Source organism: Mixophyes fleayi, chromosome 9, assembly GCF_038048845.1.
Source record: "Mixophyes fleayi isolate aMixFle1 chromosome 9, aMixFle1.hap1, whole genome shotgun sequence".
NCBI lineage: Eukaryota > Metazoa > Chordata > Amphibia > Anura > Limnodynastidae > Mixophyes > Mixophyes fleayi.
Window position 1 is genome coordinate 14,169,012 of NC_134410.1, and position 15,728 is coordinate 14,184,739.

The 15,728-nt window shown below is 42.9% G+C and overlaps 1 protein-coding gene across 1 annotated transcript; it reads left to right on the plus strand.

Moving 5' to 3' along the window:
* The first annotated feature begins 5,817 nt into the window (after window positions 1-5,817).
* Window positions 5,818-14,778, plus strand: LOC142102019 (histone H3-like centromeric protein A). The gene is made up of 4 exons (XM_075186523.1): window positions 5,818-5,985; window positions 9,739-9,875; window positions 9,972-10,049; window positions 12,305-14,778. Exons 1-4 carry the CDS (start codon window positions 5,901-5,903, stop codon window positions 12,437-12,439), a joined length of 435 nt encoding a protein of 144 aa, XP_075042624.1. The 5' UTR covers window positions 5,818-5,900; the 3' UTR covers window positions 12,440-14,778.
* The last annotated feature ends 950 nt before the right edge of the window (window positions 14,779-15,728 follow it).

Below are 15,728 nucleotides of genomic sequence, written 5' to 3' on the forward strand. Positions count from 1 at the left end.
CTGCTGTAATTGGCCAAAATTGTGACAATCGTTAAGGGGGCGGGGTCAAAATGATGCAATTCATCAAGCCCCACCCCCGTACACCCACCTCCCCCAGGATCTCCCTGAAGCCAACGAAAAAAAAGTTGGCAAATATGTTGAAGAGTCATTTGCATTCAGATGTAGACATGAATTGCATGCAATTGCGTTCATTGGTGTAAGGTCTGTTTCCGAGCATGCACAGAGGTATTTACCAGGGGCGCACGCAGCATTTTTAAGGGGGGAAACAAACCCCCCCCCTTCCCCCGAGAATGCTGCTGCGCATGTGAAACAGCTCAGTTTCGGCAGCACTGTACTATACAGCAGCCGCAGCGCTGTCAAAGAATCGTCCGCGGCGGTGCTGTATACAGTACAGCACTGCCGCTTCTTTGACAGTGCCGTTATGTAGGGGCACTTATTTAGCGGGAAGGGAGGGGTTTCTGGAGACCCAGAAACCCCCCCTGCGTGCGCCCGTTTACATAAGTATTTCATGTAAGATACGCTACACAAATGGACGTACGTTCGAACATGAATCAGGCCCAATATTATTTACTGTTCTAAACTTCATTTCATTCATTTTTTTATTTACTCTATTGATCTAAGGGCGATACACGCAAATTGTTGACATTGCTGTTATATTTGTTTTATTTACTCTATTAAAACATTTACTGTGATTATCATTAGAGATTATTTACTCTCTTTCTTGGCAGATGCTTTGATCATATTATAGTAATTAAGTTTCCCTACAGCGCAACCCAATTTTTCTTTTGTTGTCTATTATTTCATTAATTAGACCTTAAGATATATAAATATGCTGATGATGATATAACATTTTTCGAGGAGATGTGGCCCGGGATCAAAGATGGAGGGCACACAGTTCTTACAGGGGGCCCTGCCAGTCATGTGTGTGTTAGAGAAATTAGACTGTCAGCTCCTAAGGGGCGGAGACTGATTACTCTGTACAGTGCTGTGTAATATGGTGACACTACAGCGCTATATACATAACACATAGCTGCATTTAAACAATGTGAATTGCTGCTGAGTGTAAATGTGAAATGTTCACACTCTGTAACGGGACGTACTAAAAGGAATCCCAATAGACTTCTATGATAGCAAATTGAAATTTTATGTATATTTTAAAAAATCTTAAACTTCTTAAATATATCTTCCACACACTTATTGCTAAGGTACTTGGTCATGTTTTACATGTGGAATGACGGACAATTACTATGGAATGACAGCTGTTTTATATGTCATGTCAATGCAGAAATATCAGTAAAAACTTGCATTTCTGACAAAAAAAATCCCTATTTCTCACACATCCCCTAATCCCACACACTGATCCCTTTGCATGTGCGCTCTCCCACAGCTGCACCCCACCATGCAACTCTCATAATGTGTGGTGGGGTACAGGTGTGGGGGAAGCGCTCATGCAAAGGGATTAGTGTGTGGAATTAGGGGATGTGTGAGAAATAGGGATTTTTTTTGTCAGAAATGCAAGTTTTTACTGATATTTCTGCATTGACATGACATATAAAACAGCTGTCATTCCACAGTAATTGTCCGTCATTCCACATGTAAAACATGACCAAGTACCTTAGAATAAGTGTGTGGAAGATATATTTAAGAAGTTTAAGATTTTTTTTTTTAAATATACATAAAATTTCAATTTTCTATCATAGAAGTCGATTGGCGTTCCTTGTAGCAGACTGAGGCTGTCATTCCTTTTAGTACGTCCCCTCTGTAACATCGTCCCCCAGCCCACCCTGTATAATACACATAATATACACAGTGCTGTAATAAGCAGTGAAGGGGCCATTATCAGGCAGCCCCCCATCCCTGGCCCAGCACCGCCCCCATCCCTGGCCCAGCACCCCCCCATCCCTGGCCCAGCTCCGCCCCCATCCCTGGCCCAGCTACGCCCCCATCCCTGACCCAGCACCGCCCCCATCCCTGGCCCAGCTCCGCCCCCATCCCTGACCCAGCACCGCCCCCATCCCTGGCCCAGCACCGCCCCCATCCCTGGCCCAGCACCGCCCCCATCCCTGACCCAGCACCGCCCCCATCCCTGGCCCAGCACCGCCCCCATCCCTGACCCAGCACCGCCCCCATCCCTGGCCCAGCACCGCCCCCATCCCTGGCCCAGCACCGCCCCCTTCGGCCCCCACTGACCCAGGAGCCGGATAAGGACCAGAGGGGGAGCTCTGACATACAGCGCTGCGGAATATACATTGTATTGTGCATTGTGCTGTGCAATAAAGTTAATTGAGAAAAAAAAGAGAGCAATGTGTAGCCCCGCCCCATGTGCTGTCCCGCCCCAGTGTAGCCCCGCCCCATGTGCTGTCCCGCCCCAGTGTAGCCCGGCCCCTTGTGATGTCCCGCCCCAGTGTAGCCCCGCCCCATGTGCTGTCCCGCCCCAGTGTAGCCCGGCCCCATGTGATGTCCCGCCCCAGTGTAGCCCCGCCTCGTGTGCATGGTCTGGGCGGATATTTACATTCAAAGTCAAAGCAGCGGAGTCCAGGAGGCTGCAGTGCTGGTACCCGTATGTGCTGTATACTGTATCCTGTAATGTTATATACTGTGTCATACACTGTTATATACTGTGTGTCCTGTAGTGTTATATTGTCTGTTATATACTGCTGTCTGTACACGTGTGGCTGCTTTATCAGGGGGACTGGGAGTAGTTGCACAGCTCCTGCTGGGTGCAGAGAACATGTCCTCTGTATGGTGCACCGAGGGGTAACAGACTAAATGTGCAGGGTACATAGGTGGTAGAGACTGGGCTGCCTCCGTGCAAAGTGAGTAAGTGGTGGAGGGCCCCACGTGATGGTACATACACACACTGAGGTGGCAGTGGGCTGGTATATAGTATCCTTACTGCCTTTCTCCTACTTCCTTGATTGTAAAACCATCAAATTCCAGTGATGATTTCTTCATTAATGAAAGAGATCTGTGAATGTAATGAATTTAAAAGGGTCAGGTACAATAAGCTATGAGGTTGCAAGTCTGTTCAGGTAGCAATTAATCGTTTGGAAGCTGGAAAATGAATAGTAGTGTATAAGAGTAAATACTGACTGCTGTTTTGATGGCCATCTACAAATGTGATTTATTAAAAATATTCTATCAGTTTAAATATCATTACATTTTGCAACAGCTGCAAAGGCATTCAAAATTGCACATGAGGAGGCAGTCAAAAAGTTGCTGCCTTTTGCAACAACCTACCTTTGCGAACAAGGATTTTCCACTCTTAACGAACATAAAAACAAAGCAGAGAAATCGCTTGTACGCTGGAGACTGTATCCAAATTGCTCTGACATCAAAATGCCTTAATATTGATGCTCTCGTATCAAAAATGAAGCAGCATCATTTCTCCAAAACCTGAAGTTTTGAATTCGAAGCTTTCAAAGAAGTTTTGAAAATATTCAATAAAATTTTGAATTCCAATAATTAATAATATATGATTTCCTTCCTTTCAAATCAAGGGGTAATGTCGGCGTATCTAAATATATTAGGGGGAAAAAGGTAAAAAAAAAAATCCCTGACCCCTGGTTTAAAGGATCTTTTCACTGAAGCCCTTTCAGCGCGTACAAGATGAAGGCGGAATGCGCTTTGTGTGTGTTAGTTTGGAAGCTGTCTGGTGAATTATTGGGCTCCGCCAAATAAATTTGGACTTGCTGTGCTAACCCATGCCCCTTGTTTTGTTTTGTAGGTCGCTGTAACCAGCAGAACTGTGACTAAGGAGGCAACGTGTTTTATGGTACGGATTATATATTTGTCGGTCATGTGTTCATTTCTGGAAGTGAACGATGAAACTCTCTCATCGCAAAGTTATTAAATTCATGATTAATTGTAGCTGCAACAAATCCAATCTATTCTATTAATGTATTCAGCATGCTGGTAATCTGCGGCAGCTGGCAGATTGATGTCTGCCTTTTCCTATTGGATGTTTTTCATTTTGTTTATATCTTTTGTGTTTTGCATCAGTTGCATTTATTAATAGCGTTTTTGCAGATTTTCAAAACGCTCAGGCTAGCTGTGAATAATAACTTGGAGATCTTTTTCTATCTCTTGCGTATAAAACTGTGTTTAACAGAGCCCACAAATCAATATATAGATATCTTCTATTGGACCATGGAAACTAGTATGAGCGAGAGAAAAACCTAAATTGATGCAGCATAATTTAGAGGCGTCCAGTTACCTCTGCTTCAGCCCCTTTGTCTCAGAGGGTCCTGATGGAGTCATCTTTAGTCTGCCATGTCGAAATAATACATTCTACCTTTTTGCAAAAATCCATAAGTCCGCTCTACTCTTACAGTTGAGTATTTTACAGATTGGCGCTACAGTGGTAATAGCATGTGATGTGTTTCTTCTTCCGCCATAGAAGGCGGTTGGAGTGCCAGAGGTAATGAGCAGTTTGAGAGGTTTAAAGCATGAGGAACTGCTTGCGACTCAAGCGTCGCTGTAAATATAGGATCTGTTGAACCTTATAGAAAAAGGGCTGACACGCGTTTACAGTGGAGGCTGAGTGGCGATTGGGCACAAGACGATAGAACTTCCATGTTGCATCTATCATCATCAGTTATTTATATAGCGCCACTAATTCCACGGAGCTGTACAGAGATCTCACTCACATCAGTCCCTGCCCCACACATATACACACGGGTCAATTTTGATAGCAGCCAATTAACCTTCCAGTATGTTTTTGGAGTGTGGGGGGAAACCGGAGCACCCGGAGGAAACCCACACAAACACGAGGAGAACATACAAACTCCTCAGATAAGGCCATGGTCGGGAATTGAACTCATGACCCCAGCGCTGTGAGGCATCTATAGTTCCCTATGAATGACATGCCCTGTTGGACACTTATTAGCTTCTGTGAGCACTGTCTGAAACACCAGACTGCAGGTTGTAACGTACCACACGCTCAAGGACAGCGCCCTTGTGCGAGAGAATAGGTGTAATACTTAATCACAGAGCGGTAAATGCCAGAAGTTAGGTTGCACCTGAAGATGGTGGAAAGCAAAAAATTCATTTTCCTTACTTGCCAAATGGTAAAATAAATGTCTTAGGTCTCTACCTGATAGAAAAAAAACAGAACAAAAAACCCTACTTAATTTACTATAAGCTTTCAGTAAAATATGAGCCTCTGCACACGGACAAACATCCTTTCTTGCCCAAAGGTGCAAATCTGCACTAAATCTGTGACAGCCAATCAGATTTATTGTCTAACTTCTACGTGGATAAAATCTTGTTGCTGATTGGTTGTTGTGTACCTTTAAAGCAGTCCTCATAGACTGAATTTGGGCATAGACTGCTTGAAAATATTTTCTTGATCTCAGCCTTGCTAAAAGAAGGATATTTGCAGCCACACATAAATAGTTGCTCACCAGTCACCATCTCCCCCACCTACTTTCTTGCCAGAGACCCCATGGGTCTATAGTACTCTCCCTCACTGAAGCGGCATCAGATCGTCTCCAAACATCAACCACGGGGCAGAGAGAGGGCAATTAGTACTATGTCCGTTTCTAACTGGGGCTGATGGCCCGTTGCTCAGCTGTGTCCAGTGGGCTCCACAATCACAATCCACAATTTCCTACTGTGAGGGGGTCTGGTTTTGGACCCCTGCAATTCTGTTTTGGGGAGGGTTGAAAGTCTGTGGGTAAAAATTAATTTGTCACACGGCATGTTCTCGAAGAAAAGAATCATTTAGATAACAATCTACCTTAGTTGTATGTGGTTGGAAGAACTTTTAAGTGGTGTTATAGGTGTTTAATTGAAGTGTCTGTCAAATTAGTACACCTTGGAAACTGCTTTATATTATATGATCTGTCAAACAGTGATTTGTTTCTGCAGGTTTCTGCTTTTATGCATATCTTAAAATTATGATGCGACAATCTGGAGCAAGCAAATCCCGCAGGAAGTCGACTCCTCCGAAGCGGGTGCCCCCCGCGGCCACATCCCCTCAAAGTAAGAATCAGTTGCCTTTGTTTAATAAATGTGGGATTGAGCTTTTTTTTTTTTAAACAAGTGTATATTGGCGGTCAAAATAGAATTAACAGTGCAAAAGGATACATGTTCTATCAAACAGAGTATAATCAGTGCATTGTATAGTGAAGCACAAGTCTTCATGTTTCAGAGATAAAATAGCACAGATTCTATGAAATAAAGACCGGCATTTTTATATATTTAAAAGAGAAGAGAGAAAAGAAAAGGAGAAGAAAGAGGAAGAGAAGATGAGAGTTGGAGGGGGAGGAGCGTGGTAAATCCCTCTTGAATCAGAGGCAATGAGATGGGAGGGGAAAGGGTTACGTAAGGGTAGGGGGTATGATTAGGTAAAGGGGGAGCGGTATTGGAAGGAAGACATCCAGGGGTCCCAGACCTTGTTAAAAGATTTGGCCGTGTTTCGTATAATGCTAGTCATGTATTCCATCTTATACGTATCTTATTAGTTACAGCAGAGAATGAAGGGGGGGCAGCCTGCCTCCAATCTATGGCGATTTGTCATGTGGCCGCTGAAATAATGTGTTTATTTTGGTGTCTTGTGGCCGTGGGGAACCCGAGGGGTAGAATGAAAAATTTAGGGTCGAAGGGTAAGGGGGTTTGAATTAACATTTCTATCAAAGCTTTAATTTCGCGCCAGAAGGGAATCTGTTTCGGGCAGTCCCACCATATATGTAAGAAAGAGCCCGCACCAGAGCATAGACGCCAACATCTGTCAGAGAAGTCGGTCAGTATCTTTTGTAGTCGAGTAGGAACATAGTACCATCGATAAAGGAGTTTGTAAACATTTTCCTTTATTTGGACGCAGATTTAGCTGGAGGCAGCATTGTCCCGAATTTCCGACCACTCCTCGTCATGAAAAGGAGAGCCCAGGTCATGTTCCCATGAGATCTCATGAGGGTCTCGAGGAGGAGTAGAGGGAGCAATTAGTTCAGAGTAGATATTAGAAATAAGACCTGACGTCGATGCCTGGCGCAGACACAGTGTTTCAATTGTTGTGAGATGTCGAGAAATAAGACGTGGTTTGGAGAGGGAGTGAAAATTGCGAATTTGCAGGATTTGATAAAATATCCATGTGGGCAAGCCAATTTTAGTTTGAATGTCCGTAAATTGGGGAAATGTTATATCGCAGGTTGGCATTTAGGAAACGTATCCCTCGGGAATGCCACGGAAGGAATGCTGAATGGTGTAGGCCAGGAGGGAAATCAGGGTTATTAAAAAGGGGGATAATTGGTGATGGATGTGGAGAGAGACCATAGAGCCTGATCGATGAGTCCCATATAGCCAGAGAATGGGAGATTATGGGATGAGACAAAGCTTTTTTTTTAGGGCGTCGCGCCCTTGGAATCCACAAAAGGGAGGCAGGAGTAAGCATCCCCAGACTCTCCGCCTCTAGTGACACCCAGACCCTAGCAAAAACAGGAACGTTCCATAGGACACACTGAGCGATTTGAGCCGATAGGTAGTATTTTTTTAAATTAGGTATACCTAGACCACCACCCCGCGAGGATCTCTGTAGGCCCCCGAGTCGTACTCGTGGGCGTCTACCTGCCCAAATAAATTTAGAAGACTCAAATTGGAGGAATTTAAATACATGGGGGGGAATTCAAATAGGTAGGGTTTGAAAAAGGTATAACAGTCTGGGAAGAATATTCATTTTAACAGAATTTATACGACCTATCCAGGAGATAAATTGAAGGGACCAGGTGTTGAAATCTTTCTTAATTTGGGAAAGGGTATGGGGGAAATTAGCTTGGAATAGATGGGAGGGATTTTTGGTAAGGAAGATCCCCAAGTTTTTTATTTTATGGCGAGGCCAAGTGAAGGGGAATGCTTAATCTAGGATTGCTTTATCTGTTTTAGAGACATAGAAATCCAAAGTTTCAGTTTTGGCAGGGTTAATTTTGTAGCCCGAGAAGTGCCCATAAGTGTCTAATTCCGAAAGGAGGGGGGGGGGGGGGAGAGGTAATGGGGTTAGACATGCTAATGAGGACATCATCTGCATACAAAGCGATTTTGCTTTCTGTAGAACCGACCTTTATACCGGAAATGGATTGGTTGCAACGAATTCTGGCTGCTAACGGTTCGATTATAAGGGCGAAGATCAATGGGGAGAGGGGGCAACCCTGGCGAGTGCCATTAGAAATTGTAAATGGTTTGGAGGTTAGGCCATCGACCGAAACCGTAGCAGAGGGGTTTCTATAGAGAGCCAAAATACCAGTTAGAAACCTACCACAAAAGCCCATGGATTCGAGAACCCCCCTCATAAATGTCCAAGAGATACGGTCAAACGCCTTTTCCGCATCCAAGGCCATCATAAGGGAGGGCAGTTTTCCATTATGTATAGAGTGAATCAAATTGATGGATCTTCTAGTGTCGGGGGCTTGTCTCCCTGGGATGAAGCCCGTTTGGTCCGGGTGAACCAGTTTGGGGAGCAGGGGGTAAGCCTGGTAGCCAAAATTTTAGCGTAAAGCTTGAGATCTACGTTGAGGAGGGAAATGGGTCTATAGCCCGCACAGTGGAGAGGGTTTTTCCCAGGTTTAGGAATTACTGCAATATTGGCAAGCGTGGTAGCAGAGTCAAAGGAAGCCCCCTCCAGAATTTGGTTGTAAAAGGATGTTCGATAAGGAACAAGGTCCGCTGCAAACTTTTTATAGTACTGTGCTGAAAAGCCATCCGGACCGGGAGCAGAGGCGGGTTTAAGGGATTTTATAGCTAATTTTACTTCATCTGCAGTGATGTCCCCATTTAAGCAAAAGGGGTATTAGCCAGGTACGACTCCAGAGAATCCGCTAGGAGATCCCCCCCCCCCCCCCCCCCCGGGGTGGGGAGCCAGGAAGGTTATAAAGGGAAGCGTAGAAGTCTCCAAATTCCTTAACAATTTCTAGGGGGTCATATGTTACTGAATTAGTGGAATTCTTGTGGAGTTTGTCAATAGCTCCTCGGACACGCCTCTGGCGGAGCTTCCGAGCTAACAATGAATCCGCCTTGTCTGCCTTATCATAGAAGCGTTGCTGAAGTTTCTGTAATATGGATGCTGCCCGCAGAGACAGAAGGGAATTAAGCTGGCCCTTTAAAGAGTTAATTTGTGTTAATAGGGATGGATCGGGGACCAGCTTATGCTGAGTCAGAAGAGAGGAGATACGGTGCTCTAATGAGGAGATTTCTAGGGCGGCTTTATGTTTTACCTGCGAAGCAACACTTATGAGTCGCCCGCGAATGGTGGCTTTGTGAGCTTCCCATATTACGCCAGGCGCCAATTCCTGAGTGGTGTTCTCTTGAAAGTAATCAGATATAGCTGATTTAATGTCCATAAAGGAGGAAGTATTTAAAAGCAGGGAGTTGTCTAGGCGCCATCTAGGATTGAGCGTTTATTATAAAAGAGGGAGACAGTAAAGCAAAATTTAAAAAACGTTCCGCGGAGCAGGGTTTGCCCGAGGATTTTGACGTTTACGGTCCTGCCCCGACCCCACTGCACAGAGGAATGAATGGTCATTGTCCCATCTCTATTCTTAGAGATGCGAATTGACACAAACAGTGCAGAATGGTGCAGCAAAAACGGAACTTGAAGATTGTATCGGTTGGACCTGTTCCACCGCAAGACATGTCAGCAGGAAGATGAGCTTATTGCTACACAATAGAATTGTATTTAATATTTTTGGCATAATGGGCTACAGAAACCAAAAAGAAGTGGATGTTAAACTTTCTTTTACCACCTAGGGAAACCAGACGTGAGCCGCAGAGCGAGTTTGAGCCGGAAAAGGCGTTACCGTCCGGGAACTCGGGCACTGATGGAAATACGGAAGTACCAAAAGTCGACTAACCTGCTCATCAGAAAGGCCCCGTTCGCCAGGCTGGTGAGAGTTCATCTTCTCTGCGTCCAGTTCTCTCACTCTTGAGTTTAATGTGTTTGCAGATTTTCTGTATAATTTCTGGTTCTTCTTTTGGTTCAGGTGAGAGAAGTCTGCATGGAGTATTCCCGTGGTGTGCCGTACTCCTGGCAAAGCAAAGCGATCATGGCGTTACAGGAGGTCAGGATCTTTTCAGAGTGCGACTAAAGATTTGAAGGCTGTGGGAGAGCTTGATCGGGCATGATAGGGAATTCCATAAGTGGGGAGCAGCACGGGAGAAGTCTTGTAGACGGGAGTGATAGGTGGTTACCAGAGACGAGACAAAGCGCAGGTTAGAGGTAGATATAAGAGGGCGGGAGGGAGAATATTTTAAAATGAGATGTTTAAAGATGTGGTGTTGAGGGCTTTGTAGGTAAGGGTGAGTAATTTGAGTGGATTCTGGAGGATACAGAGAGCCAGTGTAGGGATTTGCAAAGTGGTGCAGCAGATGTGGAGCGGTGAGAGAGGAAGATCAGTCTTGCAGCAGCATTTAGGATGGATGGAAGTGTGGATAGATTGGTGCCAGGAATGCTAGATAGGAGGAAGTTGCAATAGTCAAGACGGGCGATGATGAGAGAATGGATAAGAGTTTTTGTTGCATGTTGGGTCAGAAAAGGGCGTATTCTGTCATTGTTTTTATTTTTGAAATATGTCTTGTATTCTAAGATCTGTAGTGGTCACACAGAGATATCCAGGTGAGAGTTATCTCCATGTTGTACTACTTATCACAACGTTCCATCGCAGCATTTTCGCCTCTTAGTCACGATGGGTCTATAATGAGAAACCTGGACTTGGTCAGCAGGTGTTGGGAGGCAGTAAAATGTGAGGAATGTAGTGAAATCACAAATTATATTCTCATTAAAATTGGTTCAGCCAAACAATGTCTGACTGGGTGCACTTTAAAATTGTTTCGCCCTAGATATAATCACGATGAAATGCTTGTACAAAGCTTTGTTGCAGACCATGTATTTAACTGTGTTTATCTTTAGAAGCTACTAACAGAAGCACAAATGCCCAAAAAAGACCCTGGGATGTTGCCCATAGCAACCAATCAGATTCTAGCGATTGTTTTGTAGAATGTACTAGGTACATGATAGATGGAATCTGGTTGGTTGCTATAGTCAACACCTCCACTTCTCCTTTTTAGAATTTTTCATTAATCTACCTCGTTAACTCATTATATACTGTTCAAGACAGAGATGAGGGTTTGTGTTGCAACCAGGTTAATGTAGTTACTTACTCAGATAGGAAAAGTGATGCGGTCCACCAGAATTTCTCATAGATGTTCATGCTAAAATTAAATTTTTCACAAATATAAATTTAATTAGGACTATCGAGGATAAGGTTGAGGCTGGTATTGTTATTTATAAAGTGTACCGATCACCTACACAGAATGAAAGCAGAATTTTGTTGGCTGAACCAATTTTCATGAGAGATGATCTGGAGAAGAGAGGTGACACCACACAATATACACAGTGGGCCTGATTCAAGGAAAGTAAGGCAAGAAAATATTTTTTTTTTTCTCCTGGACAAAGGGGTGCAAATTAGTTTATTATTTTGCACATAAGATAAATATTGGCTGTTTTTTCATGTAGCACACAAATACTTGATAGCTTTATTTGTACACTGACATTTGAAGTTGATCTAGGACAGGGGTGGGCAAACCTGTCCTCAAGGGCCATATCCAGTTCATGTTTTTAGGATTTCTGTCTGTAGAAACAGGTGGGATAATTACTGACCCAGCCAAATAGATTAATTCAGCTGTACATGATTAAAGAAATCCTAAAAACATGAACTGGATATGGCCCTTGAGGACAGGTTTGCCCACCCCTGATCTAGGACAGTGTTGGCTAACCTGTAACACTCCAGGTGTTGTGAAACTACAAGTCCCAGCATACCCTTCCAGCAATAAGCTGCTATGTATTGGCAAAGCATGCTGGGACTTGTAGTTTCACAACACCTGGAGTGTCACAGGTTAGCCAACACTGATCTAGGACATGCCCTACCCCAACTATGAATCTGCCATCACATTTTAAATTTACCTCCCCCTCCAATGCAACATGGTTTTGCCAAGGTGCAAAGTTACTAATTTTTTTGCTTTACTTTCCTTAATAGATCAGGCCCTAAGTGTCTCTTTGGTGTCTAGTTCTTATTGGATTGATTAAAGCGATAGATCATTAGGCCAGAGTGAGGTCTTCTCTTTCAACGAAGGAGACTCTCTACATCCAGGTTTAAGAGAAGGCTGTAAGCAAGGCAGGGTTATAGGCGTTTTTTTTGTCCAGGCTTCGTTGCCAGGCACACAGAACCTTTTATTCTATGTATTTCTCATGTATTAGTATAATGTTTTCATGACCTTTTCCAGGGCTTGAACTGTCTTGTGTGTTTGTCCTCCGCAGGCAGCTGAGGCCTTCCTTGTCTTGCTCTTTGAAGACTCTTACCTGTGCAGCCTTCACGCCAACAGGGTGACTCTCTATGTTCATGATATCCAACTGGCACGGCGAATTCGGGGGATACAGCATGGACTGGGATAGAACTCTGCGTATAAACTCAATGCCCTTGACATTTCACTTGTTTACTGTTTTTAAGGAAAGCACCGGTCTGCCAAAACTGAATATGCCAAATGTATGTCTCGCTTGAAATAAGGGAGATGGCTGCAGGCATATTCAGTAAATACCCAGTGATGTTTTACGCTGACTAACTGAATCACAGTGTTACGGTAATTATAGAGGAACATTCAGCTATCAAGGCAAGGACTGGTGTTGTGTATATACAGAATGAGAGGTTTATGATTAAATCAAGGTGTGCAACGTTAGAGGAGTAGCTTAGTGATTGGCATTTGTTGTATATACTGGTGTACTGCCAACTGGTGCAATCCTAAATCGGGGAAATATGTAGAACAAGTAGAAAATTGAGATGCTGAATAGCAAAACTTCTTAAGCTAAATAAATGATACTCTCAATGCTGATACATTAAGTAAACAATAGGACCAAAAAGAAAATGATTGCAAGGTGAATTGTAATGAACTAAGTTAAATGGAGTATTGGAGTAATGTATTCAATATGTCTCTGATGCTAGTTATTGGGTATAATGTATAAACAGATTTGACCCAACGCGTTTTGTCCCTAGTGCAGACTTTCTCAAAGGAAGTATTGTGTACTGAATCATGGCATTCTTTTATAGTAGCTCTCATCCTTAATGGTTTAATTTCCTCCTAATTAAGTGTTAATTGTCATGCACAAGTGTTGCTGGTGTTCAAAGGACTAGAGTAATGCCTATACACATGTGGTTAATTAGGTGAAATGCGTTGGGTACTAGTTTATACGTGATGCCTAATAATTAGCATCAGAGACATAGTCAGTCTGGTCTCGCAGGATACCTACTGACTGTTGAACTGCAAAGTCTACAGCAATATGGTACCTGCCACAGATTAAGCCTGCAACTACAATGAACCTATGTAGCACACTCTTTTCCGCTAATATTTAAATCTTAAACAGTACTTCACTATGTGCCCATCTGTCTCCTTTTATTAACCCGCAACCACACTTATCTGTACAATTCGGAGGGGCACTTCTGTGAAATCTGAACAGACAGGGAGTACAGTACATATGATCTGTGACTGCCCAGATTAAGACTAGAAGGATTACAACAATACAAGGCTCCAATCTAATCTCCTAAATGTAAATGCATAAACTCACGATTTTACTAATTTCATCTAAGAGTACTTCAGTATCTCAATTTTCTGCTGGCCTGTCCATAGACATCTCCCCGATTTAGGAATGCACCAATTTTCAGTACACAACTATATACAGTCAAAGAGCAATCACAACAAATGTCAATCCCTAAGCTAATCATCTCATGTTGCGCACCTTGATTTAACGTAAACCTCTCATTCTGTGTGTGTGTATATAATATATTATGCAGTCTCAGTCCGTGTTTTGATTGCTGATAGTTCCTACTTAATAAGAGTCCAGATAACTCTACACACTTTATCCCCTACAGTATAATATAAGGGTATTAGAAGTTGGTGGGAAGACCTCCGTCTCCCGATTGGCTTTATACAGGTTATAGAGCTTTATACAGCTCCTTGGTGACTTCTAATACCTATATTTTACAATGGGGCAGGATGTTCCTCATTTCTCCTAATAATCCCATTACACATAGTTGAACAGAGCTACATATAGACATTGTAGTATATTCACTGCGGGTTTGAAAAGTGGAGATGTTGCCTGTAGCAACCAATCAGATTCTAGCTGTCATTTCGTAGAATGTACTAAATAAATGACAACTAGAATCTGATTGGTTGCTATAAGCAACATCTCTACCCGCAGTTTAGTAAATATACCCCCCCCCAGAGTCTATGGTTACAGTAACTGACATTTAATTATACCGCGTCCGAGTCGGCTTTGTAGAGCTCCTATGTAACTTGGATAAACACTGTGATGAAAGTAATGTTATGCCACCTCTGCTTCCATATTAGTCTGTTGACGTTGTTATGAGGACAGTAGGGGTTCCCACAACTGGGGCTTAGTTATAGGTGCATCTGTTTTATTACTTTAGAAGTTTACTAACTATAGCAACCAATCAGGTGCTTGCTTCCATTGTCTAACCTCTACTAGCCAGATAGAAGCTAACAGCTGATTGGCTTGCTATGATGTTATTGCGGGTTTATGTACAGTTTTGGAAAGTCTCCTTTTATTGTACCCTTGCACAGCAGGGCAAAATATAAGGATATTGGACTTTTATCATCACCTTGCACTGAGGTGACTTGTAATGTTTCTTAGGGCATTGTGATACAAATTTACCAGTTGCCAAAGAATAAAAACTTGTTTTATATGTTTAAATTACTGTTATTAAACTATGTTTTGCATTTCTTTGTTTACTTTGGGGTTTTGTTTTATGAGGGAAAAGAAAGCTCTCCACATGGCTCCCCCCGTTCCTGTGTAAATGGATTGTGTGTCTCTGACCGTATGTACGATGAAGGTGGAGTGGAGGTCTCTCCCCTTGTTATATTATAGGCCATGTAACCTCTGGCTGCAGGAAATAACATAGTGAGGAATAAAGCAGATATGAAACGCAGTGTATGAACCACTGAGATCCTACAGGATTGTCCCTAGTATCTGGTTGCTATGGGCAACACCTCTACTTTTACCCCAAAGAATATAAAGTATGCCACAGCGAGCGCTCACAAGTGGGAGTGTTAGGCTATATCACTTCTTCAGCTCCAGCTCAAACAAACAAGCATTGCCTGTAAAACATAACATATAATTCCATTATTATTCTGACCAGTTTAGTGTGCACTAATTAAACAAAGAATTGTATCAATCTGCAGGTTTGAAAAGTGTATATTGTATGCTTGAAGCATATAGGATACTCCATTGAATTGGTTTTCTAGATACATGGCATGATCCAAATTGGAAAGAGGACGGACTACATTGATCAAATTTTAGGATCTAGTGATAAAATCATCTCTAATAATAAGTCCACCTTGAGGAACCTGAGTGAGTTGTTGGAAAAATTCTGCAACGTAGACCCTCTTCTCCGTATACTGAAGCTCTAGTGATTGGAGTAAACCCCAATTTCACAACTCATTGTCTGCGAAAATCCACAAGAGAGATATCGGTTGTGAAAGAGATTTTATTATGTATCAGAATAATAGTACCTCTTTTGTTTACAGTCAACTGATGCATATTATACTTATGTAAAAGTTTAAATAGAGAGGTTTGAATGGTGTCACAGGACCATGTCTGCTAGTAGTCCATTAAATTACTAGACCATCATTTTCTGTTAGAAGGATTATGGCCATTTATGGTAAGAGACAAG

Excerpts from the sequence above, each read along its gene's own strand:
- LOC142102019 (XM_075186523.1), top strand. The coding sequence starts at position 5,901 with ATGATGCGACAATCTGGAGCAAGCAAATCCCGCAGGAAGTCGACTCCT. Across the intron at positions 9,876-9,971 it reads AGGCCCCGTTCGCCAGGCTG|GTGAGAGAAGTCTGCATGGA; the intron begins GTGAGAGTTCAT and ends CTTTTGGTTCAG. Across the intron at positions 10,050-12,304 it reads CGATCATGGCGTTACAGGAG|GCAGCTGAGGCCTTCCTTGT; the intron begins GTCAGGATCTTT and ends TGTCCTCCGCAG.